Consider the following 24,315-nt stretch of genomic DNA (forward strand, 5'->3'; position numbering starts at 1 on the left):
CTTGTCATGGAACTAAGTAGAGATTATTCCAGCAATGTTTCATAAGTACTAAATTCAAATACTTTTAAAAACATCAAAATGGCCATACTGAGTCAGAGCAATGGTCCATCCTATCTTCGGATAGTGGCCAATTCCAGGTGCTTCAGAGGGAATGAACAGAACAAGCAATCATCAAGTGATCCATCCCCTGTCACCCATTCCCAGCTTCTGGCAAACAGAGGCTAGGGATGCCATCCACACCCATCCTGGCTAATAGCATTGTGGACCTCATCCTCCATGACTTATCTGTCTTTTTCTTTAACCCCTGTTCATAGTCTTGGGCCTTCACAACAGTCTCTCTGGGCAAAGAGTTCAGCAGGTTCACTGTTTATTATTACAGAATACTTCTTTGTTTGTTTAAACCTTCTGCCTATTAATTCATTTGATGACCCCCTAGTTCTTTGTTATGAGGATGGTAAATAAACACTTCCTCTATTGTACTTTCTTCACACACTTTCTCTCTCCCCGAGGGGGGGGGGGGCCTCCTAAATAGCTTGATAACGTTTAATAACTGTAACTAAATTTCTCCGTCTATTCTTTGCAAAGGTTGTATCTTGGACCCGACAGGAAAAAAAGACAGTACCTACTGCATGGGGGTGCTCAGGATGAACTTACTAATATAAACATTGGGCGAACTGTCCAACAATACGACTCAGCCAATGCAGGTCAGACGTTTCTTCTGTAATCCCTCGCCCTTGAGGAATGCTGTCCATTCGCTTAAGCACAACATTTGACCTGCTCTAGAATGGCTGAATTCTGGGAAGCCTCCTTAACTTGAAGTTAAGTATACCCCTGATCTAGATGTTTTTGAGGTAATCTAAAATGGTTAGAACAAGTGCGATGTTTTTTTGTACTAACCCCGTGCAGCTCCTCTGGCTCTGACAAAGTCTTTGAGTCTCTTCACCTAAATGTGATACCCCCCTCACTACGTCCATCCCGCCAAATCAGCATTGCTGTTGTTAATCCTGGAGTGAAAGAAAGCCAGGTTTTCACCAGCCCATGCCACAGTAATTGAACTTGGCCAACAACTGCAGAATGTTGACAACAGTATACACTCTGACTGGGTGTGACTCAGCCGGAAGTCTGGCGAAGATTGGCAAACTAAATCCCTGGAAGTATGTCAAGAAGAATCCATACAAATGTAGAAGCCTTGCAGTTTTTGTATTATGATGAATATACCTTGTACACAGTTGAAATTAGTAGAAATTCTGATAACCCTTTTCTATGACCCAACAGCTAACTCAGTGTTTTAAATGTCGTGCAATATAAGCTTTTCTGCCACAAGCAAACCTAGAAAGAGGACGTTCCCTCAGTTATGATAGTCTTCCACAATATACCAAGAAAGCAAATTACCAGTCCCTTAGCCTCATCCCTGGCCCCAGCATCTGCCATTGGATCCCATCCCCACTCCCGGACACAGCTCTGCTACTGACTGTGGCTTCTGGCTCCTGGTCCTGACTGCAGGCCTCAGTGGCAGCGCTGGCCCCTCTTCCAGTTGTGGTCCTGCTCTCGACCATGGCTCCTGGAGGGGCGTGGACCAGGTAATGAGGGGACATGGACAAAAAAGTTTGGGGATCATTGGTCTAGTGATTGGCTACTCATGCACCTCTATATTAAATTAACATTTAAAATGAAGAATTTTAGTTAATAATTTGCTAGATTTTATCCTGACTAATATTGTTGGGCTTGAGTATCTTGTGAAACACTTGAGTGTCCTGACTAAAAATAATATAGGGAATAATCTTCCCAGTTCACAGGCTGTGTCAGCAGAATGCATTTCTACAGGGCTTATGAAGGAAGGAATTTATCCCCAGTTGCTATTGCAGCACATATCAATGGCACATGGGGGCTATAGAACCTTATGGAGGACTGTGATAAACTGCTCTCCCCACTGTGTAATAGAACTGAATCTGTTCCGGTTAGCCAGGAGTGGACTCTAAGTGACCATAGGGGTACAACAGGGGGAGCAGCATTTACCTCAATGATAAGTTTTATAGTACATATTTTAAAATTCCTCTTATTACTACAAAACATCTTGGAGTTTCCAATTAATACAAAATATACTAGAGTATATTGACAATAACTTGACTATGTGAGGACAGACATTCCATCTTACCTTGAAGAACTGCAAGTACTTAAAAAATGTCACTAATGATTTAGATATGTATATTGGTTTGGATATCCTCTATGTACTCCCACAAATTGACTGATCAGATAGGGTTACAGTCAGATTTGCAGGAAATATATTTACGAATCAGATATAAGGAAGGGAGTTTTATTACTTGCGTAACTGACAAACCTGGGACATTTTTATGGAAGATAGCCATTGGGGATAATAACTTAGTGACAAAACAAAAAAAGGGTAATAATTCATAAATTAGCAGGTCATTAATCTTGTCTTTATGAGGGAACAAGCTAATTTATTTCAGAGAAGGTTGAAGCTGAGGTGCAATTTATAATCTTTTTGATAGCATAGTAATGTTGAAAGGCTCATAATGTAATGCTATATTATTCATCCTTTGAACTTGAGCAATTTTTATGTAATAATGGAGGGTACAGACAAGAGAAGTATCAACTTGTTGGAACGCAGTAAAGCAACAGGGAAGTATTGGTTTGCTGTACAATTTTCAGAAATGTGAGAATTGAAAGAGAGCAGCATTGTAAATGAAGATTGATTGCATTTTTAAAACACAATAGTTGCATTAAAATATCATTTGAAAATAATGTCACACATTGAGCCTGATTGCCTCCTTTCCACAAAATAACCCAGTGGAGGGGAGAGTGGAGGAGGAAAAGATTGTAAGAATTATTTTCCAAGCTCTTAGCTGAGGTAGATAGGATGTGTCCTCCCTTGTGGAACAAACTGGGTGGTGGTGTCCTCAAACCCTGTGGATCTCAGTTCCAGCTGTATGGAAGTTCTGTGCTTCTGCACTGCTCTACCTTCCATGTAAGTCTTTCTGCATTGGTAGCTACCCTTGAAAGTCCTCATGAAGTGGGGTTCTTCAGCATAAAGGGGAACCACAGAGAAGCTATTGTCACTGCAGGCTGCATTCACATTTTGCGAATTCCCTGAAGGGCTTGTACAGGCTGCTCTTGAGAATAACCATACCTCTTTCTGCTCACAGCCACTATCTTGTCTCACATGTCTTCCTCTCCTTTTCTGCACTGGGCCCTCTGCAGAGTTCATGGAAGTTGCTGACCATTTGTCCTGGATCACTGAAAGGGAGATGTGTAGACCGCAGGGGGAGTGTTAGGGTCAATGGTATCTGCAATATTATAATTATTTTCCAGCGGATGGTGGAAGGTGGGGGAGGGGACGGCGGTTTGCTGCGCTTGGCTGGGTGCTCTGGCCTGGGAGCGCGGACCTTGCGGCTTGCTGTGCCGGGAGAGTGGAGCCATTTTCCCACCCCTGCATTAGGGTGTGTCTGGGCACACCCAGCGCACCCCGTGCGCATGCCTGTGGCAGAGACCATAGGGTTTTTTTTGCCTTCCTCTGCCCCATGTGGCACGAGTCACTTGAAGGTTTAAACAAGTGTAAATAGTGGATTCTCTGTAACTTGAAGTTTTTAACCATGATTTGAGGACTTCAGTAACTCAGCCAGAGGTGATGGGTCTATTATAGGAGTGCGTGGGCGAGGTTCTGTGGCCTGCAGTGTGTCAGATTAGATGATCATGATGGTCACTTCTGACTTTAAAGTCTGAGTCTGTGTCAGATACCACTGCATGATAGTTGTTGACCAATTTTTTAAGTCATAGTCACTATGTATATGGTATCTGGAAAAAGATTCATACACAACAAACTTCTCTAAATGTAATTAGTAAATAAATCTTTTAATATATTTTCTCTATGCGGAACAAAAAATTATACAAAATAATGTCATTTGGAAGCGTAAATATATTCAAAAGTTTCTCTCTAGCAAAATTAATTTTGACTATGTATAAATGAAAAGACTTGTGTGATTCCAGAGTTACTTGTGTTATGTGTGTACTGCAGAAAGAATCTCTTGATACAGACTGCATATGTCTCTCCAGATGTTTGTGCGTTAAATATTTTTGGAACACTCTACATAATTATACTTTTTTTTTTTTAAGATAAAGATACAGCAGTTGAACTGCCTATAAAGTTTACTCCACAATATCCTGGTCGCTATCCCTGCCAGATTCTGCTGCAATCTTTCTATGATATTCGGGTCTACTTGATTGAGTGTGTGGTGAATACAGACAGTGCTGAGGCTGAGCTTGAATTTGTAACACCAGCGTACCAGGCCGTGATTCAGGACATACCAATAGTAAGTCCGTTTTACAATTAGAAGGTTAAATCAAGATTCAGAATTATGGGATTCAGCCTTTTAAATTAAAATTAACATTCATGCAACATAGAAACCACAAAAGTACTGAAATACTGATTTTATCTTGTTGCCCAAAGTCTAAATCGTATGTAAACATAAAACTTGTTTAGGGAAAAAAGTTGCTGATTGTTTTCTGCCCACCTAAATAACTATTTAATCTTAGTCTCAGAAGAAAAATCATTAGGAATGACACTTATTAACATAAAGGGGCACTGCAAGTAGAAGAGGGAAAGGTTGGTATGAGTAGTATGAATACTAAATGTAAGATTTCTGGCAATGGAAGAAAAGCAGACATCTGAATTAAGGAACTTGATAGCAGAATTAAATATTGTACAGATCATATTAATGTATTTTACTCCACAAAAAAGTTGTTTTTAAAACATAATTATTTAAGAGAAATGTGAGGTTATAAATAATATGTAAGGCTATGATTTAGTCATGGATATTTTTAGTAAAAATTCACAGTCCATGACCTGTCCGTGAATTATACTATAAATACCCCTGACTAAATCTTGGGGGGGAGGTGTGTTCCTGGTGGTGGCAACCCAGGGGGTGGCTGCTGGGAGGGGGGAGCGTGGCCAATGGCACCAGCAGCGTCTGGTCTGACTGCCCGGGGACTGCTGCCGGGGGCCGCCGAGCAGTGGCTGCCACCGCTGCTCCGGGAAACGCTGCTTGGGTGGTCCTTGGGTTCAGCCGTATTGGCCGGTGCTCATGTGGTTCCTGGGGCCAGTTGCCTGGGGCCACCTGAGCAGTGGCCACTTGATTCGCTAGCTGCAGAGCCACTCCAGCAGTGGCCATGTGGCTGGCCCTGGGGCCACTGAAGCGGTTGGCCCCGGAGCCAGCTGCTTGGGTGGCCCTGGTGTGAGCCCCACCTGCCGCTGCAGAAGTCACAGAGGTTGCGAAAATCATGGAATCTGTAACTTCTGCAACCTCCATGACAGACATGCAGCCCTAATAATATATACTATAGATAGATTAGAAAAGTGTATTCCAAAGTTAAATATTTGAAGCATTCAATACTAAGAAGTTATGATGTAAGAGAGGGATACAGTAATTAACACAGAAGATCAGAATAGTCATTAATCTAATCTAATAATTTATCTCCAGTAATGATCAGGACTTGATGCAAGAAATCCCATAGTGCACAATTATGGCGTAAGCCGACAGTCCAAAAAGATATATGAGAGAGAGAGAGAGTCAAAGAGTGAATGTAGGGTTGGGTATCTTCTTCAGAGAAGACATTATCAAGCTTTTTAGGCTATCAGTAGACTGTCTCAAATTAAAAGATAAAGAGAGAAAACGATGTGGCATAAAACAACAGGAGGAAGACTTAAAGGTTCTATTAGAAGTAAAAATGTTACCTAAGGTTTGCACCAGGAGTTGAGAGTGCTGCACATCCTGTATTTTGTGTGAGGTGGTCAGGAAGAATAGAGAGTGATAATATAGAAAAAGTCACACTGAGATCTGATGGGACAAGAAGAGGGAAGGGATCCGTGATCAGACGTGAAATCAGTAGCTTGTCCGGAGAAGGATAGTATTGTGAAAGCACAGTGAAACACTGAAAGTAACCAAGGAGGTTGTTCTGAAAGTAGTTAATGAAGAAACACTGAAAGTGAAACATCTCCTAATGCGGTCTTTTCACTATCTCTTCCTTGCAATATCTTTTTATTATTAAGACAAAAGAAACCTAGGGAAAAATCATGCGGTTGTATTAAATGTACATTTAGAAAACATACATACACATACACACGGACGCCAGCCTGTTTTAAAATGTTATTAAATTTGGAAGTAAAGCACTAAAAAGTTGGAAATGTCCTAATTAAGGTTATCTGGGCAACCTCAGTTTCTACCCTCTTGTGTATATGCATAATGACACAGTCTTTACTTGCAGGACTGCATACTTTATTTACATTTTCCACAGAGCCCCTGTTACCTTTAATGCGCAGGATAGATGGTTTGGAAGGAATGAGTGGTTTTTCAATATTTTTGTCCCCCTCATTTTATGCGTGCGACAGGTCTTATTTACTGCAGGCCCCCATACCCTGCTCTGACCATAGAAGGAATAATTTCTTCATGGGCTTTTCTATGGCACTTGTCACAGGAGTGATGCTTGGCATTAATGAGTTTATCTTTGCAACATCCCTGTATGGAAGGGAGTGTTTTAACAGATGATGAAATTGAGGCACAGGTGTATTAAGGATGAAATTTCCCCAACTTGACACTTGGGGCCTGATGATTTTGGATGGTGTTTAGCATTTTATAGCACTTTCTGTTCAACGTACTGTAGAGGCATTAACAAATTAATCCTCACAACACTCTGGCATGGCAGGTGGGCAAATTATTCTCCCCAGTTTTACAAGTGGGGGAATGGAAACTGAAAGGCAAGGTGACTTGCTCAAGACTACACAGTAAACTAGTGGCAGAGTGAGGATAAGATGTCAGAGTCTTTTGAATTCCTATCTTGTGCTCATTTCTTCAGACCATACTGCCTTAATGGGTGTGGTGCTGAGCTTTCATAGGACACGTTGACTTCATCTGCTGTTGTTGTTAATGCTCAGAACTCTTTCAAATCAGACCCCAGGTGTTTCATGTTGGACAACCAGAAAATGAGGCCCCCAACAGTTAGTGGCCATCTCTGAAAACTTTGGTTTAAGTGGCTTGCCTAGCATCACATTGGAATTCCGTGGAAGATGTAGGGCTAGAACTCGCCGCTCCTATGTGATAGTCAACTTCTTTAATCACACCACACTCCTTTCTCTTACTGATCTTCCTTTTCTCATTCACCACTGCCTTGCAGTTTGTTGAAGGAATGAGGGAGAGGTTCTACAGTCAACAGCCTCATCTTCCTCCCTAACCTTGCATGATTTCCTGGGCACTGATCATCCTATACGCTCACAAGCTTATCCAAAGCCGAAGGGAATAAATGGAAAGACTCCCAATGACTTCTATGGGCTTTGGATCAAGCCCTGAACAAAACAGGCTTGAAATTTAATTTCAGAAAATTAAAAAATGTATGATAATGCATATGTCCAAGGATTAGAATTAAGATTGCCCAGGCAACCTAAATTTTGGCATTTCTTAACATTTAGAGCTTGACTTTAATAATGTTCCTTTAATGTAGTTGTTTTATGCAATTTTCTCATTTGTTTTTTTAAAAAGTAAAATTAAACTCTATTGTTTGAAGCTATGTATTGATACTGAAGAATTTTCTTATACATAGAACAGAAAAAACTGTATCTCAGGCATAATAGTGTGATTGCTGCAGATGAATACTGTGACACTGTACTTCCATGTGTGCGCAGGTCCTTCTTCAGATAATGAACAGCATTCAGCTATGGAAGAATTTTAAAGGTGGTGTGGTTGCTCTTTTCCGGCTGACAGATCTTTTCCTGTTTGAGGCCAGAGATAGAGCAGTTTACATCATGTATTGGTCTCTGTCTCTGTATTGATAGGGGGATCAAAAGTCTATAGCTATTTTAAGCCATACTTCCTGGTTGACATCATGGAGTAGATCTGTCAAGCATAGAAATATAATAAAGGAGCCATATTCTGCACCAAAATTTCAGCTTTGCTCCGTTTTACCATACCAAAAAACAATCAAAATAATTGGGATCTTTATTTCTGCTAATTTTATTTTCCTTTTTAAAGAATAAATAAGATAATAAATATTGACCTGCTCAGTCTGTGTATTGGCCCTGCTCCTAGAACTGGAGTTACTTTTGTGTGTTGCTGGATAAGAGGTGTGCTGGTTTGAAAGAGCATGAGATTCTGATGTGGAGCATGAGAGAAAAACATATTTGCATGAACTCTTCATCTCCCATTGAGCCTCCAACTTGTCAACACACAACTGTTGGTTTTTTTCTTTTATACTTTGGGTTCTGCTGCAGGACAGTCTTTCTACTAAATAGTTTAGCGTTCAGCAGAGTCAGTATCTGAGTACATATGGCTATGCACATTTTTGGTTAGATTAAGCCCATAGTTATAAGTACAATCAAATTTCTTTTATGGTCTGAGTACATAATACATTAATTTTTAGAGCATTCCTACTAGTACCTACAGTACTAGTATTATTGAACTTATGGTTGAATACATTTAAACTTTTAAAAATATAATCTTTATTTTCCTAAAATCTGCTCTGAGTTGGCACGGTTGAAAATATAAAGATTGTGATCTGATTTGGTGTCCATTCTAAGAATTAATGGATAGAAAGTTAAATGTAGCTCTAATTGCAGGGTAAATGTATATTGTAACTTTAAATGTACCATTTGGATGACATCTTTTTTTTTTATTTTCAGAGTAATATGTCTAATCAGGACTGGAAACTTCAAGCAATCCTAGAGGGACATTGTTTTTATGGCCCTCCTCTCATATATGTGGGTCCAGGTGAAACAACACAGTATCCTCTCATGTTTAAGCCCATTGCTGAGTGTGTCACTCTGGTAAGAGAAAAGAGACTTCCAGCCTTTATAAGGATTGCTGCCACACATAAAAGTTGTACCTGCAGTCCAGGAAACCCCTTAAGCATCTGCTTAAGAGGTTTTCTGAATCAGGGTTATTCAGGGCAAGACTTTTTGCTGAAGATGTACATGAAATAAACTGCCTTCAGGGAGCTTAGGCTAATATTTTGTATGGCCAATTTCTCTTTTCTCATGGTCCTATCCTCTCTCTTTGCCCACCCAATTTTAATAAAATTATTAGGTATTCTACACAAATTGAAAACACTCTAATTACAAATATATACAGTGCATTCCAGCTTTTATTTAAATATACATTATTTAATTTATTCAGTAAATTCAGGAAATGCCAATTTTAAGGTTCTTTAATAACATTGAGTATCCCTCATTGTGCATATATGCCATGGGGATTCTACAGGAATGGATATTATGTTAGTTCATTCATTAATTTTTTTTACTAGTTATGTCATTGCTCATATTGGGGTGGATTTCCAGGCACTCTGTCCCAATTGTAGTTGCCATTCTGGATATTATGTGGTACATACCAGGTTAAGGGCTGTTTCAGCTTTTAACAGGCAGCAGTTTGTACATGCCTGCCTATGCATTACCTGAGCTACTCTGGTGTTTGCCGTGCCATACAAAATCACAAATTTACAGTATCACTCTTTTGCCTAGCAAAAAATAATTACTCTCTACAAACTACAATAAGCTATTCAAATTTCTTACTAACATCGGTATAATGTAGTTCACAGATCCAGTAACAAAAATACAAACCCTCCTAAAACAGTTAAAAGTCCTAAAGACAAACCTCACCTAAACTAAAACAACCTAAACTAGGGAATATGGAATTATTCCCTGGGAAAACTGTCATTACACAGACAGCAGAGTTAAGATGATTGTGTGGTTGTCCTCTATATTTCCTGCTTTATGAAAGTTGGAGTTCGGCATATTTTATCTTTAGCAATTATTAATTATTTTCAACAAGCTTTTTGTATGTTTGAATTATATATTATATTTGAAAAATAATATAGGATGTAAGGAGAAGCCGTCTATGATGGGTTAGATTTAAGAGTTGAGTATTCCTGCTTAACTCTATATTTTCTAACTTTTGGGTGTTTGGTTTCTCATTCTTAATGTTATACTAATATTATTAATCATTTATTATTTATTTGTTAGGCACAGATACTGCACAATATTTTTGTTTGGAGTATATAATCTGTATGTATGGATAGTCATAGCTCACTCTGTTACATTGGTGCAACTTCACTGGCTTTAGTGGAGTTACTTCAGCGTACATGAGAATAGAATTTGGATATGTGATGCAATATATATATCTGTAGATATAAACCATTTAGTATGTGTGCACATACTCAGCAGATGTGTATCACATGTAGATCCCTGCACACAACATGTCAGGCATGAAACACCAATTCTTTGGAATCTCAGTCTCTCAGCAAAATATCAAGAGGTAGGTCACCCACACAAAACCTACATACTCCCACCCAGAGGACAGATTTTGTCAGTTTTGTGGCAAGGTCCTTTCTCTCCAGCCTGGACTAGTTTAATACCCTTGTCTGTACTCTAATGGTGAAATCCTGGCTCCACTTAAGTCAATGGGAACTTTGTCATTGATTTGAATGGGGCCAAGGTTTTCCCCCAGTCCTCATTATTATGGAGATTTCCCCAGCAGGTCTCTGCTCTCTCAGTACTCGTAACTCTCATTCTCTGTTAGTATAGTATTGATGCATCTGCTCTTTATCTTTCCTACCTGAATGAGGATCCCCAAAATGGAGTTAGCTTATAAAAGAAAGCTGTGGATGCTGGAGTTCAGAAGATAGTTCTGATGCTAATTGCATTTTCTTCTTTCTTTTAAAATTACAAACCACAGGAATTTGTCCCAAGTCTTCCAGACTGTATCACTAAATAAGTTGATGATTTTCAGAAGTGTCTTCATTTTTTTTATAACAGTCTGATGAAATCATTCCCTTTGGGGCCAAACTCCACTGACAGTCAATTTTAGCAAGATGCAAAGTTTCTTCCTCCTAGGTCATTGATTTAAATCTGATCAGAATTTAAACAGCCAAAAATTGTGAGTTGCAAACAGTTTAGCTTCAGCCTTGATACTTAATGGTTTTAAGATTTCACTCTTTTAGTATCATCCATAAATGTATTTCTGTAGTTATCATTCAAAGAGGGAATAAAATTCATAGGTTTTGAGGGTGAATATTAATGATCTTAGTTTTCATGTTGTAGTTTCCCAAAATGTTAATAGAATTCTGTTCAATGCAGCGGGCAAAGCTACTAGGCAAAGTTATTCTGTGAAAACCAGCAATAATGTTGAAGCACAAGATACAAAAACTACACAAGCAAATTTTATTTGTAATTTATTGTGTATGAGGATTCATATAATAGATACAAGAAATAGTGAATGTTGTCTTTTTCTTGTGTATGGTAAATAAAATTGACTCAAAAAAGTTTAGTACCAAGAGCCACCTCCTGCACAGGATTCTGCTGGATGGGAACTGCTGGAACAAAGTACCTTTCTTTTCCAGTTTTTCATGTTAATTAGGAATAGTGATGGCTCAGAAAATATTTTCTTGGAAGGTGTATTTCTTTGCTGAGTAGAAGTAAAGTGTGTAATCAATATACATGAGGCTCTATACTGCTAACGCTGTAATATAGAAACATTAGAAATAAAAGTCATTCTTCCTTAAGTTTGTCTTCATTAATTCAGCAGAAGTGTTTACATATATGCTGGAAAGTAAACAGGCAACATCTTCCTGAAAGCTTGTTTCACTACCTGAACTCGAGATTAATTAGGTTAAGGGAGTTTGTCTGGCAGCCATGCAAGACTCACGCAATGCTGAAATGTCTTCATTTTTTTCATTGTCACAGGGCATGCTTATTCTACAAAATGAAACAGATGGCACTGAACACATCTTTGGCCTTAGGGGAATAGGGAGGAAACCTCTTGCACTGGATCATATTTTGATAGACTGTCAAGTGAGACAAATTACTCAGAAGGTCCTAATGGTGCCCAATTATACCAAGAACAAGTTGACATACAAGGTAAAGTTGTGGAATGTTAGTATACATGTATCATTGTCAAAGAGGATGCAAATGATGGTGTGAAAATAACACAGTAAGAATATTGTCATAGTTCCTATTTATTAACTTTCATTTGGCAGTAAGAAATTGTTTCTATATCTAATAGGATTTAGCTTGTTATTACTATAGTTGATGTTTCCATAATAAGGAATTCTTTTTACTCTGATGCATAATTTATTATACATTTCATGAAGAAAGATTTAGTTGTTTCTTACACTTAAATAATTTAATACTTTTGGTTTTCACTCTTTTCACTCAGTATATTTTACAAGTAGATTGAGATAAGCCTGTTTCCATATGTAAAATTAATTACTGCAATTTTTGTAAGTCTTGCTAAAATGAGTATCTTGTAAAGGCGTTCTGTATCTAGAGCTTAGAAATCTCAATTAGGTTTTAGCCAAAATGACATTTTAACCCTGGCATCAATTAGGGGTGTGTGTGTGTGTGTGTGTGTGTATATAAAATATAAAGTTATATTAAATAATATATAGGTATAGTTATATTAATATACAAATATAATATTTGTTAAAAGAAAGCTATTTAGGTGCATCATCAAGTGCTTGTAAGTAAAGAAATGCCAGATTTACAGTTGCCTATGGAAACCTAATTCTGCCTTCATGTTCTAAACTAGTGGTTCCGAAACTTGTTCCGCCGCTTGTGCAGGGAAAGCCCCGGGCGGGCTGGGCTGGTTTGTTTACCAGCCGCATCCGCAGGTTCAGCCAATCGCAGCTCCTGGTGGCCACAGTTTGCTGCTCCAGGCTAATGGGAGCTGCTGGAAGCGGCGGCCAGTACGTCTCTCATTAGAACATAAGAACAGCCATACTGGGTCAGACCAGAGGTCCATCCAACCCAGTATCCTGTCTACCGACAGTGGCCAAAGCCAGGTGCCCCAGAGGGAGTGAATCTAACAGGTAATGATCAAGTGATCTCTCTCCTGCCATCCATCTCCACCCTCTGACAAACAGAGGCTAGGGACACCATTCCTTACCCATCCTGGCTTAACTAGCCCCATTAAATGGAAACTTAAAACCTCCATGAATTTAATTCCAGTTCTCTTTTTAAACGCTGTTTAATAGTCCCAGCCCCTCCCTCCCCGGGGTAGGAGTTTCAATTTTGGAACTGTGCGCTGTTGGTGAGAATTTCTTTTATTTATTTTAAATCTACTGCAAATTTATTTCAATTTCTGGGGCCGTTTTTTCTTTTCATAATGGATTTATGTAAAAACTGTGTGGCCACCCTTATAGTACCTCTGGTATTTGGCTTTGGGCTCAAACGGCCGTCCATCATGAGTTAGATTTCATATATATCACACAGCGAATCAGTCTAGAGATTCACCTTTTCAGTCTGGAAAGAGCTGAAGTCCCTCCACACGTGGCGTGGTATCGAAATGCCATTGATGGGAAATAAGATCCTAGCTTCTTTTAAATAGTCTATGTGCCTCCCCTCCATAAATGGGGAAAAAAAACCCCCGGGTTTTTCCAACCCCCTAATCAATTTTTATTTGGCCTCCCTCTGAACCGTTTTTCTAGTGCCAGTTAAATCCTTTGTTTTAAGAAAAGGGAGAACCAACAATCTGTTAGCCAAGTATTCCAAGAAATGGTGGGGCGTAAACATGGGATTTAATATAAGGCAATAGTAAGTCTCGTTTCTTAAATTCCTTCTATCTCCCCCTTTTTTTTAAAATGACTCCTAAACAATCCTGTTTGCTTTAACTGCCCCCTCGCAACACTGGGGGGATACATCTCCAGAGACTATTCCAGATGACGCCGCAAGATTTTTTTCCTGGATAGCCTGTTAGCTAAATTCAGCCCCCCCATCAATACTGTATGTTATAGTTGGGGTTATTTCCCCCAAGGGTGCATTACTTTAATATTATCAGATTAAATTTCATTTGCCATTTTGTTGCCCAATCACTTAGTTTTTATGAGACCTTTTTTGAAGTTTTCTTCACAGTCTGCTTTGGTCTTACTTATCTTGAGCAGTTTAGTATCATCTGCAAACTTTGCACCAGAACTTTTTACCCTTTCTCCAGATCAGTATGAATAAGTTGAATGGACTGGTCTAGGACTGACCCTTGGGGAACACACATAGTTACCCCTCTCATTTCTGAGAATTTACCCCATTTATTCCTACCCTTTGGTTCCTGTCCTTTTACCAGTTCTCAATCCATGAAAGGACCTTCCCTGTTTAATCCTGACAGCTTAATTATATAAAAGAGCCTTTGGTGAGGGACCTTGTCAAGGCTTTCTGGAAATCTAAGTAACACTATGTCCACTGGATCCCCTTGTCCACATGTTTTGTTGACCCTTCAAAACTTCTAAATAGATTAGTAAGACAAGATTTCCTTTCAGAAACCATGTTGAGTTTTTTTGCACAATTATATGATTTTTTCTAATGTCTGACAATTTTATTCCCTTTACTATTGTTTCACTAATGTTGCCCCCAGTACTGACGTTAGAACTTAACGGTCCTGTAATTGGGCAGGGTCACTCCTAGAGCCATTTTTAAATATTGGCGTTACATTAGCTATCTTTCAGTCATTGGGTACAGAAGCCAATTTAAAGGACAGGTTACAAACCATAGTTAATAGTTCTGCAATTTTACATTTTAATTCTTTCAGAACTCTTGGGTAAATGCCATCTGGTCCCGGTGACTTGTTAATGTTAAATTTATCAATTAATTCCAAAACCTCCTTTATTGACTTTTCAATCTGTGACAGTTCCTCAGATTTGTTCGTACAAAAGCTGGCTCAGGTTTGGGGATCTCCCTAACATCCTCAGCTGTGAAGACTGAAGCAAAGAATCCATTTAGTTTCTCTGCAATGACTTTATTGTCTTTAAGCGCTCCTTTTGTATCTCGATCATCCAGGGGCCCCACTGGTTGTTTAGCAGGCTTCCTGCTTCTGAGATACTTAAAAAACATTTTGTTATTACCTTTAGAGTTTTTGGCTAGCAGTTCTTCAAACTCCTCTTTAGCTTTTCTTATTACATTTTTACACCTAATTTGGCAGTGTTTATGCTCCTCTTCTCAGCCTGCACCGCTTCCAGCAGCTCCCATTGGCCTGGAGCAGTGAACCGCAGTCACTGGGAGCCACGATCAGCTGAAACTGCAGACACGGCAGGTAAACAAACTGTCCCGCCTCGCCAGTGGCTTTCCCTGCACAAGCAGCGGAACAAGTTTGGGAACCACTGCTCTAAACAATGGAGGTCTAAGAGCTCCTTAAAAATGTCACAAGAACCTTTCATAATTCACAGTGTTAAGCAATGTAGGCATAGGTATCTTCTCCCCATATAATGTGTCTAGAATGGTAAATTGTTTGTACACTATTAGAGGCAAATCCTGTACCCTTTGAGGATATATAGGACTGCCAGGTAGCAGAACCAATTGCTTCCTGCATGCCAATAGGCAGGAGATGACTGAGGATTTGGGGCAGGACCAGAGGACCACCTGTTTCCTTCCCAGTCACAGAGAATGTTTTCTAATACTATTCAGGGAAGATTTGGACTTACTGAATAAAAAACACAAAGAGCTCTTTTGTGGCTTTTAAAGCTGAGCAGAAAGGATTGTGGAATTGGGGGTGGTGGGGAGCAGAGATGTGAGGAGGGTATTGTAGCACAGCCCATGTGCAACACTTGCGAGAGGTATTCTATCTGTGGAATGTTGAGACTCAGAATGAATAGGATACTTCACCTGGGACCTTCTATTACATTTTTTGGAAATCTAGCATGTGCTTTGTTGGTGCTGGCCTCAGGCAACTGGCCCATATATAGTTGAGTGAGACCCCAAATAGTCCCCTGCCTCATTAACCCCTTCCCTCTGCCTTGATGTACGTATCATCATGGACTGCATTGTCATTCCCATTGTGGTCAAGAGTTGCTGAAGCACCGAGATTCTGTCTGCCCTATGTGCATGTGTGCAAGAGGGAGAAGAAGCTCCTTGAACTCTCTCCCACCCTTGTGGTTTAGGGTAGCTGGAATTGGACCCTAAGTATACAGTAGTGTTACCATTGTTTAGATGGATCTTGCTATACTGCATACATGAAAGAGGATTTCATTTCTGCACACACACACAATCTGTTTCCCACTCTAGACTGTACATTTATACTATCATAATCAACAAAGGTGATACCTGGACCAATGGATGAGCAAGTTCATTTCATTCTTCAGTGCAGGAGAAATACTTCAACACTAGTTATTTATTTTTCTACTTCTGCTTTGACATCCTCTATTGAATGGATTTCTCCGGGTTGAAACCGTTAGACACAATGGAGCATTAGAACAGCCATACTGGGTCAGACCAAAGGTCTATCCAACCCAGAATCTTGTCTACTGACAGTGGCCAATGCCAGGTGCCCCAGAGGGAGTGAACCTAACAGGTAATGATCGGTTGATCTCTCTCCTACCATCCCTCTCCATCCTCTGAACAAACCAAAGCTTGTAGTGCAAGTGAAAATGTTTTACCATTGCTGGGGTAGAATTATATTAATAGCATTATGGGATCATGCTCCAGAAATTATACATCACTAGAAAAAGTGTCCTGTACCATTTTGAGTAGTTACTGTACATCAGCATGATGCTACTTCTAAGTAGTAGGGCAAATTTATTTTTCTTAAGTCCATGTTTTATCTGTGTAGTTTTTAATTATTAAAGGAATATTTGCATTTATAAAATATAATATACCATAGAATGGGATTTGCCTTATACTCAGGTTTCATTTGGCTCACTGTTCAAGACACAAAACAACATAAGAAATAAAATCCTTGGGCTTTAGGAGCTTTTTCTTTTCAACCTCTTCATGCAAGGGTCTTACCTACACCACAAGCTTTTGTAACAGATATGGCGTTTTCCTACAATATCTTTGAAAAAACTTACTAAATTAAATTTAAATATTTTTGAGGCCCATTGTTTATGTATTATTGTGGACAAATATTGTATGTAACCTCTTTAGCAAGGAGATGTGATGGAAGTACTATATTGAACAATATGTTAGTCAAGAATGGACTTTTGGGACAACAAACATAAAGTGGAATCTTGGGTAATATCTAAGGGGAGGTGAATGCAAATTCCCCACTTACAATTATGCAAAACCCCAGCCTTTTGAAGCTATTTCCCAAAGAGTGGGCCTTAGTCTGTTGCATCACCAGTTACATGAGGCCATAATCAAAGGCAAAGCTGTATTAAGGAAAGAATGAACTATTCATGGTTGTTCTGAATTTGGGACAGCTATGAACTTATAACCTGGGGAAAAACCTGTTGTGGGTTTTGAAGGACTGACCCCTACCAGAGTCCGAGGTTGGAGCTGGGGTGATCTCTGGTAGGTTTTAGCATGCGCATAGGTTCTTCGATTGTTTTTAATATATTTTCTCTGCAATTCAATCACCTTAAAAATAAATGTGCTTCTTTATAAAGAGCTGTGTAGTAAATTGTAACTGCTGGCAATTATAGCTATTCATAGCCTTTGGAAAGAAAGCTAACCACAGATGCTGGCCTTTTTAGGTAGTCTGGTATTGCTGGGGATATCACGATGTAGAATTGTGCAGCCTGGAAAAACTACCATCCAGAGGGAGAGAGACATGGGTCTCTGCCCGAGAGGTGATGGCTGAGGAGCCGGGAACCTAGAGTGAATGCCCTTGGGGGACCACATACAGAAGAATCTTGGAATTATGAACACCAGAGTTACGAACTGACCAGTTAACCGCACACCTCATTTGGAACTGGAAATACACAATCAGGCAGCAGCAGAGCCCCCCAAAAATAAATAAATAATAAGGCAAATACAGTACTTTGTTAAATGTAAATTACTAAAAAATAAAGGGAAAGCATCATTTGTCTTCTGCATAGTAAAGTTTCAAAGCTGTTTTAAGCCAATGTTCAGTTCTTCTTTGAGAGAAGTGCTCCACTCCAGATGGGTGTTCCACTCCAGATGTAGGTGCGTGCCTGTGCCTCCGTTCGGAGAGTCCTACAGCAGTGCCCCGAAGGCCATTGTCTGTTGAAGTGTCATGTGTGTGACCTGAACTCCTCAGATCTTTCTCAATGGTCCCTAGCTTGAGACAGAGCTCCGCAGTCCCATTCAGACCTAGTTTTCGGTCAAAGTAGTAAATCGTTATTTAGTTTGTACCGTTAGTATTTTAGTACTAATTTTCATTTCTTTTTTATTCCCTTCCTCCCCCCCCAAAATCTTTCAACCAGTAGTTAGATACTAACCCCTGTTATGCCAGGCTCACCGGGTTTCAAATGGTGCACCTCATGTAGAGAGTGATGCCAGTGTCAGATGAACACTCACAATGTGTCCGCTGTCTGGGTGAATCCCATGTTCCTCAGAAGTGTACCCATTGCAGCAAATTTAAATCTAGGGCATGAAGGGGACCTGAAGCTGAAACTCACGCTCATGGAGAAGTCCCTGAGACCAGCCTCCGACCTGGGATGATAGTTCCCGAGTCACTGGCTCCTTCGCCACGTAGGTCCCCAAAATCAATGGGACCGGTGACTTAAATCTCCTGCTAACCATCCTTACTCATCAACTGTTTGAACCCTTGACAACTTGCCCCTTGTTACACCTGTCCATGAAAGTATCCTTTCTGGTTGCCATCACATGCATGAGACGTGTGGGGGAGATAGGGGTGCTTATGGCCAACCCCCCATTATGCTATCTTTCTTAAGGACAAAGTTACATTACGCACCCATCCCAAATTCTCACCCCAGGTGCACTTGTCCTTCCACATTAATGAACCACTGCAGCTCCCCACTTTCTTTCCCAAGCCACATGGTTCGAGGCGAACATGCACACGCTGAATGTTAGAAGGGCTTTGACCTTTTATTTGGACAGAACAAAACCATTTTGGACTACTCCTAAACTCTTTGTATCCACAGAATGGTCCAGGAGAGTGCCTGCATCCACACAGATGCTCTCTAAATGGATATCTGTCTGTATTTGACTATGCTACCAGCTAAAGGACATTCAGCCTTCAACAACCGTCAGGGCACATTCCACGAGGTCCGTCTTGACGTCCACAGCATTTCTAAACAATATCCCATTGATAGACATTTGCAAGGTTGTCACCTGGGCATCCGAACACGCTTTTGCCAAACATTACGGTATCACGCAAGGTCCTAAAACAGATACTCAACTTGGCCAAGTGGTACTTTTCACTGCTTTATTTCCTAGGCTGAACCCCAATCATCCTAAAGGGCACTGCTTTACAGTCACCTGGAGTGGAGCACCCACAGGGACACCTCTCAAGAAGAGAAAGTTACTCACTTTGTGCAGTAACTGAGGTTCTTTGAGATGAATGTCCCTGTTGGTGCTCCACTACCCACCCTCTACTTCAGAGCTAGATACAGGCTCTGAGGTAGAGAAGGAACTGAGGAGTCCGGATCGCGCACGCAACACTTCAACAGACAATGGTGTGTGAGTGACCCATATGGACACTGCTGTAGGATTCTCCAAGCGGAGGCACAGGGGCACACCGAGACCCAGAGAGGACACCCACAGGGATGCTCATCTTGAAGAACCTCAGTTACTGCACAAGGTGAGTAACCTTCTCTTGTAAACTTTTGAAAGAACAACCATAAAGCTTTGTTCAAAGTTACAAACAACCACCATTCCCAAGGTATTTGTAACAGTGAGGTTCTACTGTAGAAGGAATGCTTGTGTAGTTGACCTGAACTGTGACACTCCTTGCCCAGTTACCTCCATCTCTGGGTTTGGAGAAGCAGACTGCGCTGATCTGCAGCATGTTATCTGTGACTTTTTGTGTATCAGATTCTCCCTCTTGGGCAGCTGTTGACCGTTAATTCAGCCCTCATCCCCATCTCACCCCTTCTTACATAGACCAGCATCTTTAAGATTGTAGTATGCCCTTTATTCCTAGGCCCAGGATGGGGAAGAGTAAACTTTGCAAGTCTAGTTGGAGCTGGGCCGGGGGTATTACCCAATTAATGACTTTCCCGTTTTCCCCAAAGAACCCTGATATTCACTGAGAGTACTTTATCTTTGCTGTGGTTTCATTTCCTGTTGGTTTCCACCTTTGATTTAACTCTATGCAGCTGGGAAAGATAATATCACATAGGGAAACTGAGGTGCACTTGATATTTCTAAAAAATTATGTAGTTAATTCTCCACAACAATGAAGTGCAGGTTAGATGTGAGGTTCTTAATATTGAGATGTACCAGTAGTGGGAAGCCATAATAATTTACAGCTACGTTCGTAAAGATTTTACTGCCCAATTAGCACTTAGAAATTAGTTAATTTTGTCTTGAGGAGTCTAAATCAGCATCAGTGTTCCATTTTTCCTAATTATATATATATTAAATTGTTAATTTAATACAAATGTAATTTAATTAAAAAGTTAATTACATTGTTCATATGTTCCCCAGCTTCCTAATAATCACTATGTATCTCTGAATTGTGCAGCCTAAACATAGGTGATAGGAGAAAGGTTAAATAGAATGAGATCAATAAAAGTTCCTTTTTTTCCCCCTAAATCAAGCAAACGAATCCTCTTCCTTCTGAAACTTGAATGACAGAGTGCTTTTCCTTCACTTGACAGGTGAGAATATCATTCATATCTGGAGCAGGAATACATGTTCTAGTCTACATCTATGATTTAAATGCCTATGTACCCACCAATCCAAATCAAGATTGTGATTTTCAAAGCCACCGAAGTGAGTTAAATGCCCAGATCCTGTTGAAATTCAGTTAGAGTTGTGTGCCTGACTCACTCAAGCACCTTTGAAAATCCCACCTTAAGTTAAAGGTGTGTATTTTAATTACACACCAACCTACAAAGCTTTCAATGACAAAAAAAGCAATGCAAAAACTCTTATTTAAAGTTATTTTAAGCTTGAATACAGCGTGTGACGTATTTTCCACTGCTAAAAGTACTGATGTATCTTAGGCAGGGCTTTGTCTTATGCAGCATATTAGATCAAAATTATGCAGCAGGGAGTTCAGAAATATGTGATGTCTCCCGCTCCCCTCGCTCACACATACACTCCTATCTGCCACTCTAATCAGTATAGTGTTCTTTCCGTCATTTATTTACTTTGAAATTCAGTTTATTTTATCCTGCTCCAAATTTTATACTTTCAGCATGATACAAATTTTTGTATTGATGAGTAACTACACTGTAGAAGTTGCAGGACAATGATTTTGGCATCTGAGTAGGGGTAATTTAGGGCTTTAGGCTTTCAAGAAGGCATGAAGACCTGGTATTTAGTATCTGGAAGGAGATTAAGGCTTTTGGTACTGAGCTTCTATTTAACTTCTTGCTAACTTGGGCAGGGGCCGAAGTCACTTCAGGTTTGGGGAAGGAAAGTTTGAATTCCTCATTCCCTACCCATTAGCTGTTCACAGCCCATCAAGGACCTTCACAGTTCTGTTCTTTTATATTTATCCACACTCTTCTCTTTTATGCTTTCTACTCTGCCAATATTGACAATCTCCTACTTCTTCTTCTTGCTTGCTCTTCTTACAAATCTCTTTGTATGTTCTTCTTCATTACCCCTTATGATTAGAATGTCCTCCCTTAACTGATCTGCAAAGTTAATACCTTTATGCTGTTCATGGCCTCAGGTGCTACTGTATTACATATATTTAGTATTTCTGCACAGAGCCCTGACCATAGGGTTTACCCAGGGCCTGCTCCAGGCACCAGTGTAAGAAGCATGTGCCTGGGGCACATGCTAAGGGGCAGCATTCTGTCCATTCTTGGGGTGGCACAGTCTGGGCAGGTTTTCTTTTCCTTCAGCACTTCGGGCAGTAGTCCAAGTGCCTTTTTGTTTGTTTGTTTGTTTTTCTGGGGGCAGCAAAAATGGTAGAGCCAGCCCTGAGTTTTCCGTCCAATTAATATATTTATATTTACTTTGAAGGACACTAAACACTAGATTGTAGCTTTAAAAGTCCACAGTGAAGAGGGCAAACAACTTAGTTTGAAGAGACAAAATTATGAGTACAATTGTATAATGGAGTAACTTATTATGGTAGGGAGTAGGGCTGAACAGCTGTTGAGCTCACTTCCAGTTTGTCTTATGCTCCCAAAGCTCATGGATCAGGGTTTCAGCTGGCCACCTGCAGGGGTCTGGAAGGGGTTTTTCCCCCAGTGTATTCTGGAAGTGTTTTTTTTTATCTCCTTCCTATGAAGCATCAGAGATGGCCATGGCTAGAGATGAGACATTGGATGGAGAGAGCCATGGCTCTGAGTTGTCACCAAGCAATCGCTCTCTCTGATGTGCTTGGCTGGCTGGTTCTTGCTCACTTGCTCAGGGTCTAACTGATCACCATATGTAGGGTTGAAATGGAAGTTTCCCCCAGATCAGAATGGCAGTGACCTTTGCCAGTAGGGCAGCAGCGGTTGCCTTCCTTTGCAGCTATGTGTGGGCAGGTCACCTGCCAGGATTGTCTTGCTTAAAGGCGGAACCCACAATTCAACCACTCCTTGACTGGATTGCTGGTTACCAACCAGGATTCCTCTAGCGGCTCTAATGGTGGTTGGCTCCTGCAGGAGAATTCCCTTTGGGAGATATGACCAGCAGCTATTTAAGGTGATTCAAAACAGCATTTTCAAAACCAGTGTATTGTTTATTCACCCAATGGTACATGAAAAGTAGGGGAAAGGGCTAAAACAAGAAAAGGCTACACATTTGGCTCTTACTTATACCTATTGCAAGTTTTCTCTATCTCTCATCAAACAGCTGCTGACCACTTGCCCCTCCTTCCTCTTTAGGCAGTTATTTTTTTAACTGTTAGTGTTCTTTTGATCATAGGCCCCAGACATGGCAGAAAAGTAAGCCTGTTAACCTGGATGGAGCCAGGCTTTTAGGCACTTTCTGATTAATAGCCCACCCATTGTTTTCTTAAGGACACTTGAAGTATTTTTCCAGAAGGTATTTTTTCTTTAGTCATTGTTTCATTTATCACCTTTCCGCACTATTAAAAAGATCCAGTCCTTTCACACAATCCAGTAACTCAAAATGGCTATACATTGACTATCTTGCTAGCTAGGTCACAGAGTCTTAAAATTATTATATATTAACCTCACATTCTCCTCATCTTGTCACTTTTGTGTCATTTAGAATGCAGCTGATGCTGAGAATTGAGAGATAAAGAGATTAAGCTCTCACATGATTTGAACTTCAGGATTCTGCAAAAAGGTCACATATTAGATCTGCAATCTTTTTCTGTGGGATTTTAATGGGACTCTTCCTTTGAAAGTAACCCTTTCTTATATGGGGGAAAATAGGGCTGTCAAGCAATTAAAAAATTAATCGTCTGATTAATTACACTCTTAAAAACAATAATAGAATATCATTTATTTAAATATTTTTATATGTGTTCAAATATAATGATTTCCGTTACAACGCAGAATACAAAGCGTACAGTGCTCACCTGATATTTATTTTTTATTACAAATAATTGCACTGTAAAAATATATATAAAAAGTATTTTTCAGTTCACTTAGTACAAGTACTGTAGTGCAATCTCTTTATTATGAAAGTTGAACGTACAAATGTAGAATTATGTAGAAAAATTACTGCATTCAAAAATAAAACAATGTAAAACTTTAGAGCCTACAAGTCCACTGAGTCCTACTTCTTGTTCAGCCAATTGCTCAGACAAACAAGTGTGTTTACATTTTCAGGAGATAATGCTGCCCACTTCTTGTTTACATTGTCACCTGAAAGTGAGAACAGGCATTCACATGGCACTATTGTAGCCAGCGTTGCAAGATATTTATGTGTCAGATGCGCTAAAGATTCATATGTCCCTTCATGTTTCAGTCACCATCCCAAAGGACATGTGTCCATGCTGATGATGGGTTCTGCTCAATAATAACCAAAGCAGTGTGGACTGACGCATGTTCATTTTTATTATCTTAGTCAGATGCCACACCAGGAGAAGATTAATTTTCTTTTTTGGTGGTTCAGGTTCTGTAGTTTAAGGCTTCTGAAAGCATGCTCAGCGCCTCATCCCTATCAGATTTTGGAAGGCACTTCAGATTCTTAAATCTTGGGCTGAAGTGCTGTTGCTGTCTTTAGAAATCTGGCATTGGTACCTTTGCATTATGTCAGATCTGCAGCGAAAGTGTTCTTAAAATGAACAACATGCTGAGTCATCTTCTGAGACTGCTATAACATGAAATATATGGCAGAATGCAGGTAAACGAAGCAGCAGACCTACAATTCTCCCCCAAGAAGTTCAGTCACAAATTTTATTAATGAATTTTTTTTAATGAGCATCATCAGCATGGAAGCATGTCCTCTGGAATGGTGACCGAATCATGAAGGGGCAAATGAATGTTTAACATATCTGGTACATAAATATCTTGCAGCGCCGGCTACAAGAGTCCCATGCAAATGAATGTTCT

At 40.0% G+C, this 24,315-nt stretch overlaps 1 protein-coding gene across 3 annotated transcripts in view; it reads left to right on the forward strand.

Moving 5' to 3' along the window:
• Window positions 1–24,315, forward strand: part of CFAP47 (cilia and flagella associated protein 47) — a 761,390-nt gene that overhangs the window by 399,127 nt on the left and 337,948 nt on the right. For all 3 annotated transcript variants that reach the window (XM_032799255.2, XM_075059737.1, XM_075059740.1), the window contains exons 46-48: window positions 4,132–4,328; window positions 8,684–8,827; window positions 11,738–11,911. In XM_032799255.2, the coding sequence (XP_032655146.1) occupies window positions 4,132–4,328; window positions 8,684–8,827; window positions 11,738–11,911 (515 nt within the window). The remainder of the gene's footprint in view (window positions 1–4,131; window positions 4,329–8,683; window positions 8,828–11,737; window positions 11,912–24,315) is intronic.

The sequence above is a fragment of the Chelonoidis abingdonii genome, chromosome 1 (assembly GCF_003597395.2).
Source record: "Chelonoidis abingdonii isolate Lonesome George chromosome 1, CheloAbing_2.0, whole genome shotgun sequence".
NCBI classification, from domain to species: Eukaryota; Metazoa; Chordata; order Testudines; family Testudinidae; genus Chelonoidis; species Chelonoidis abingdonii.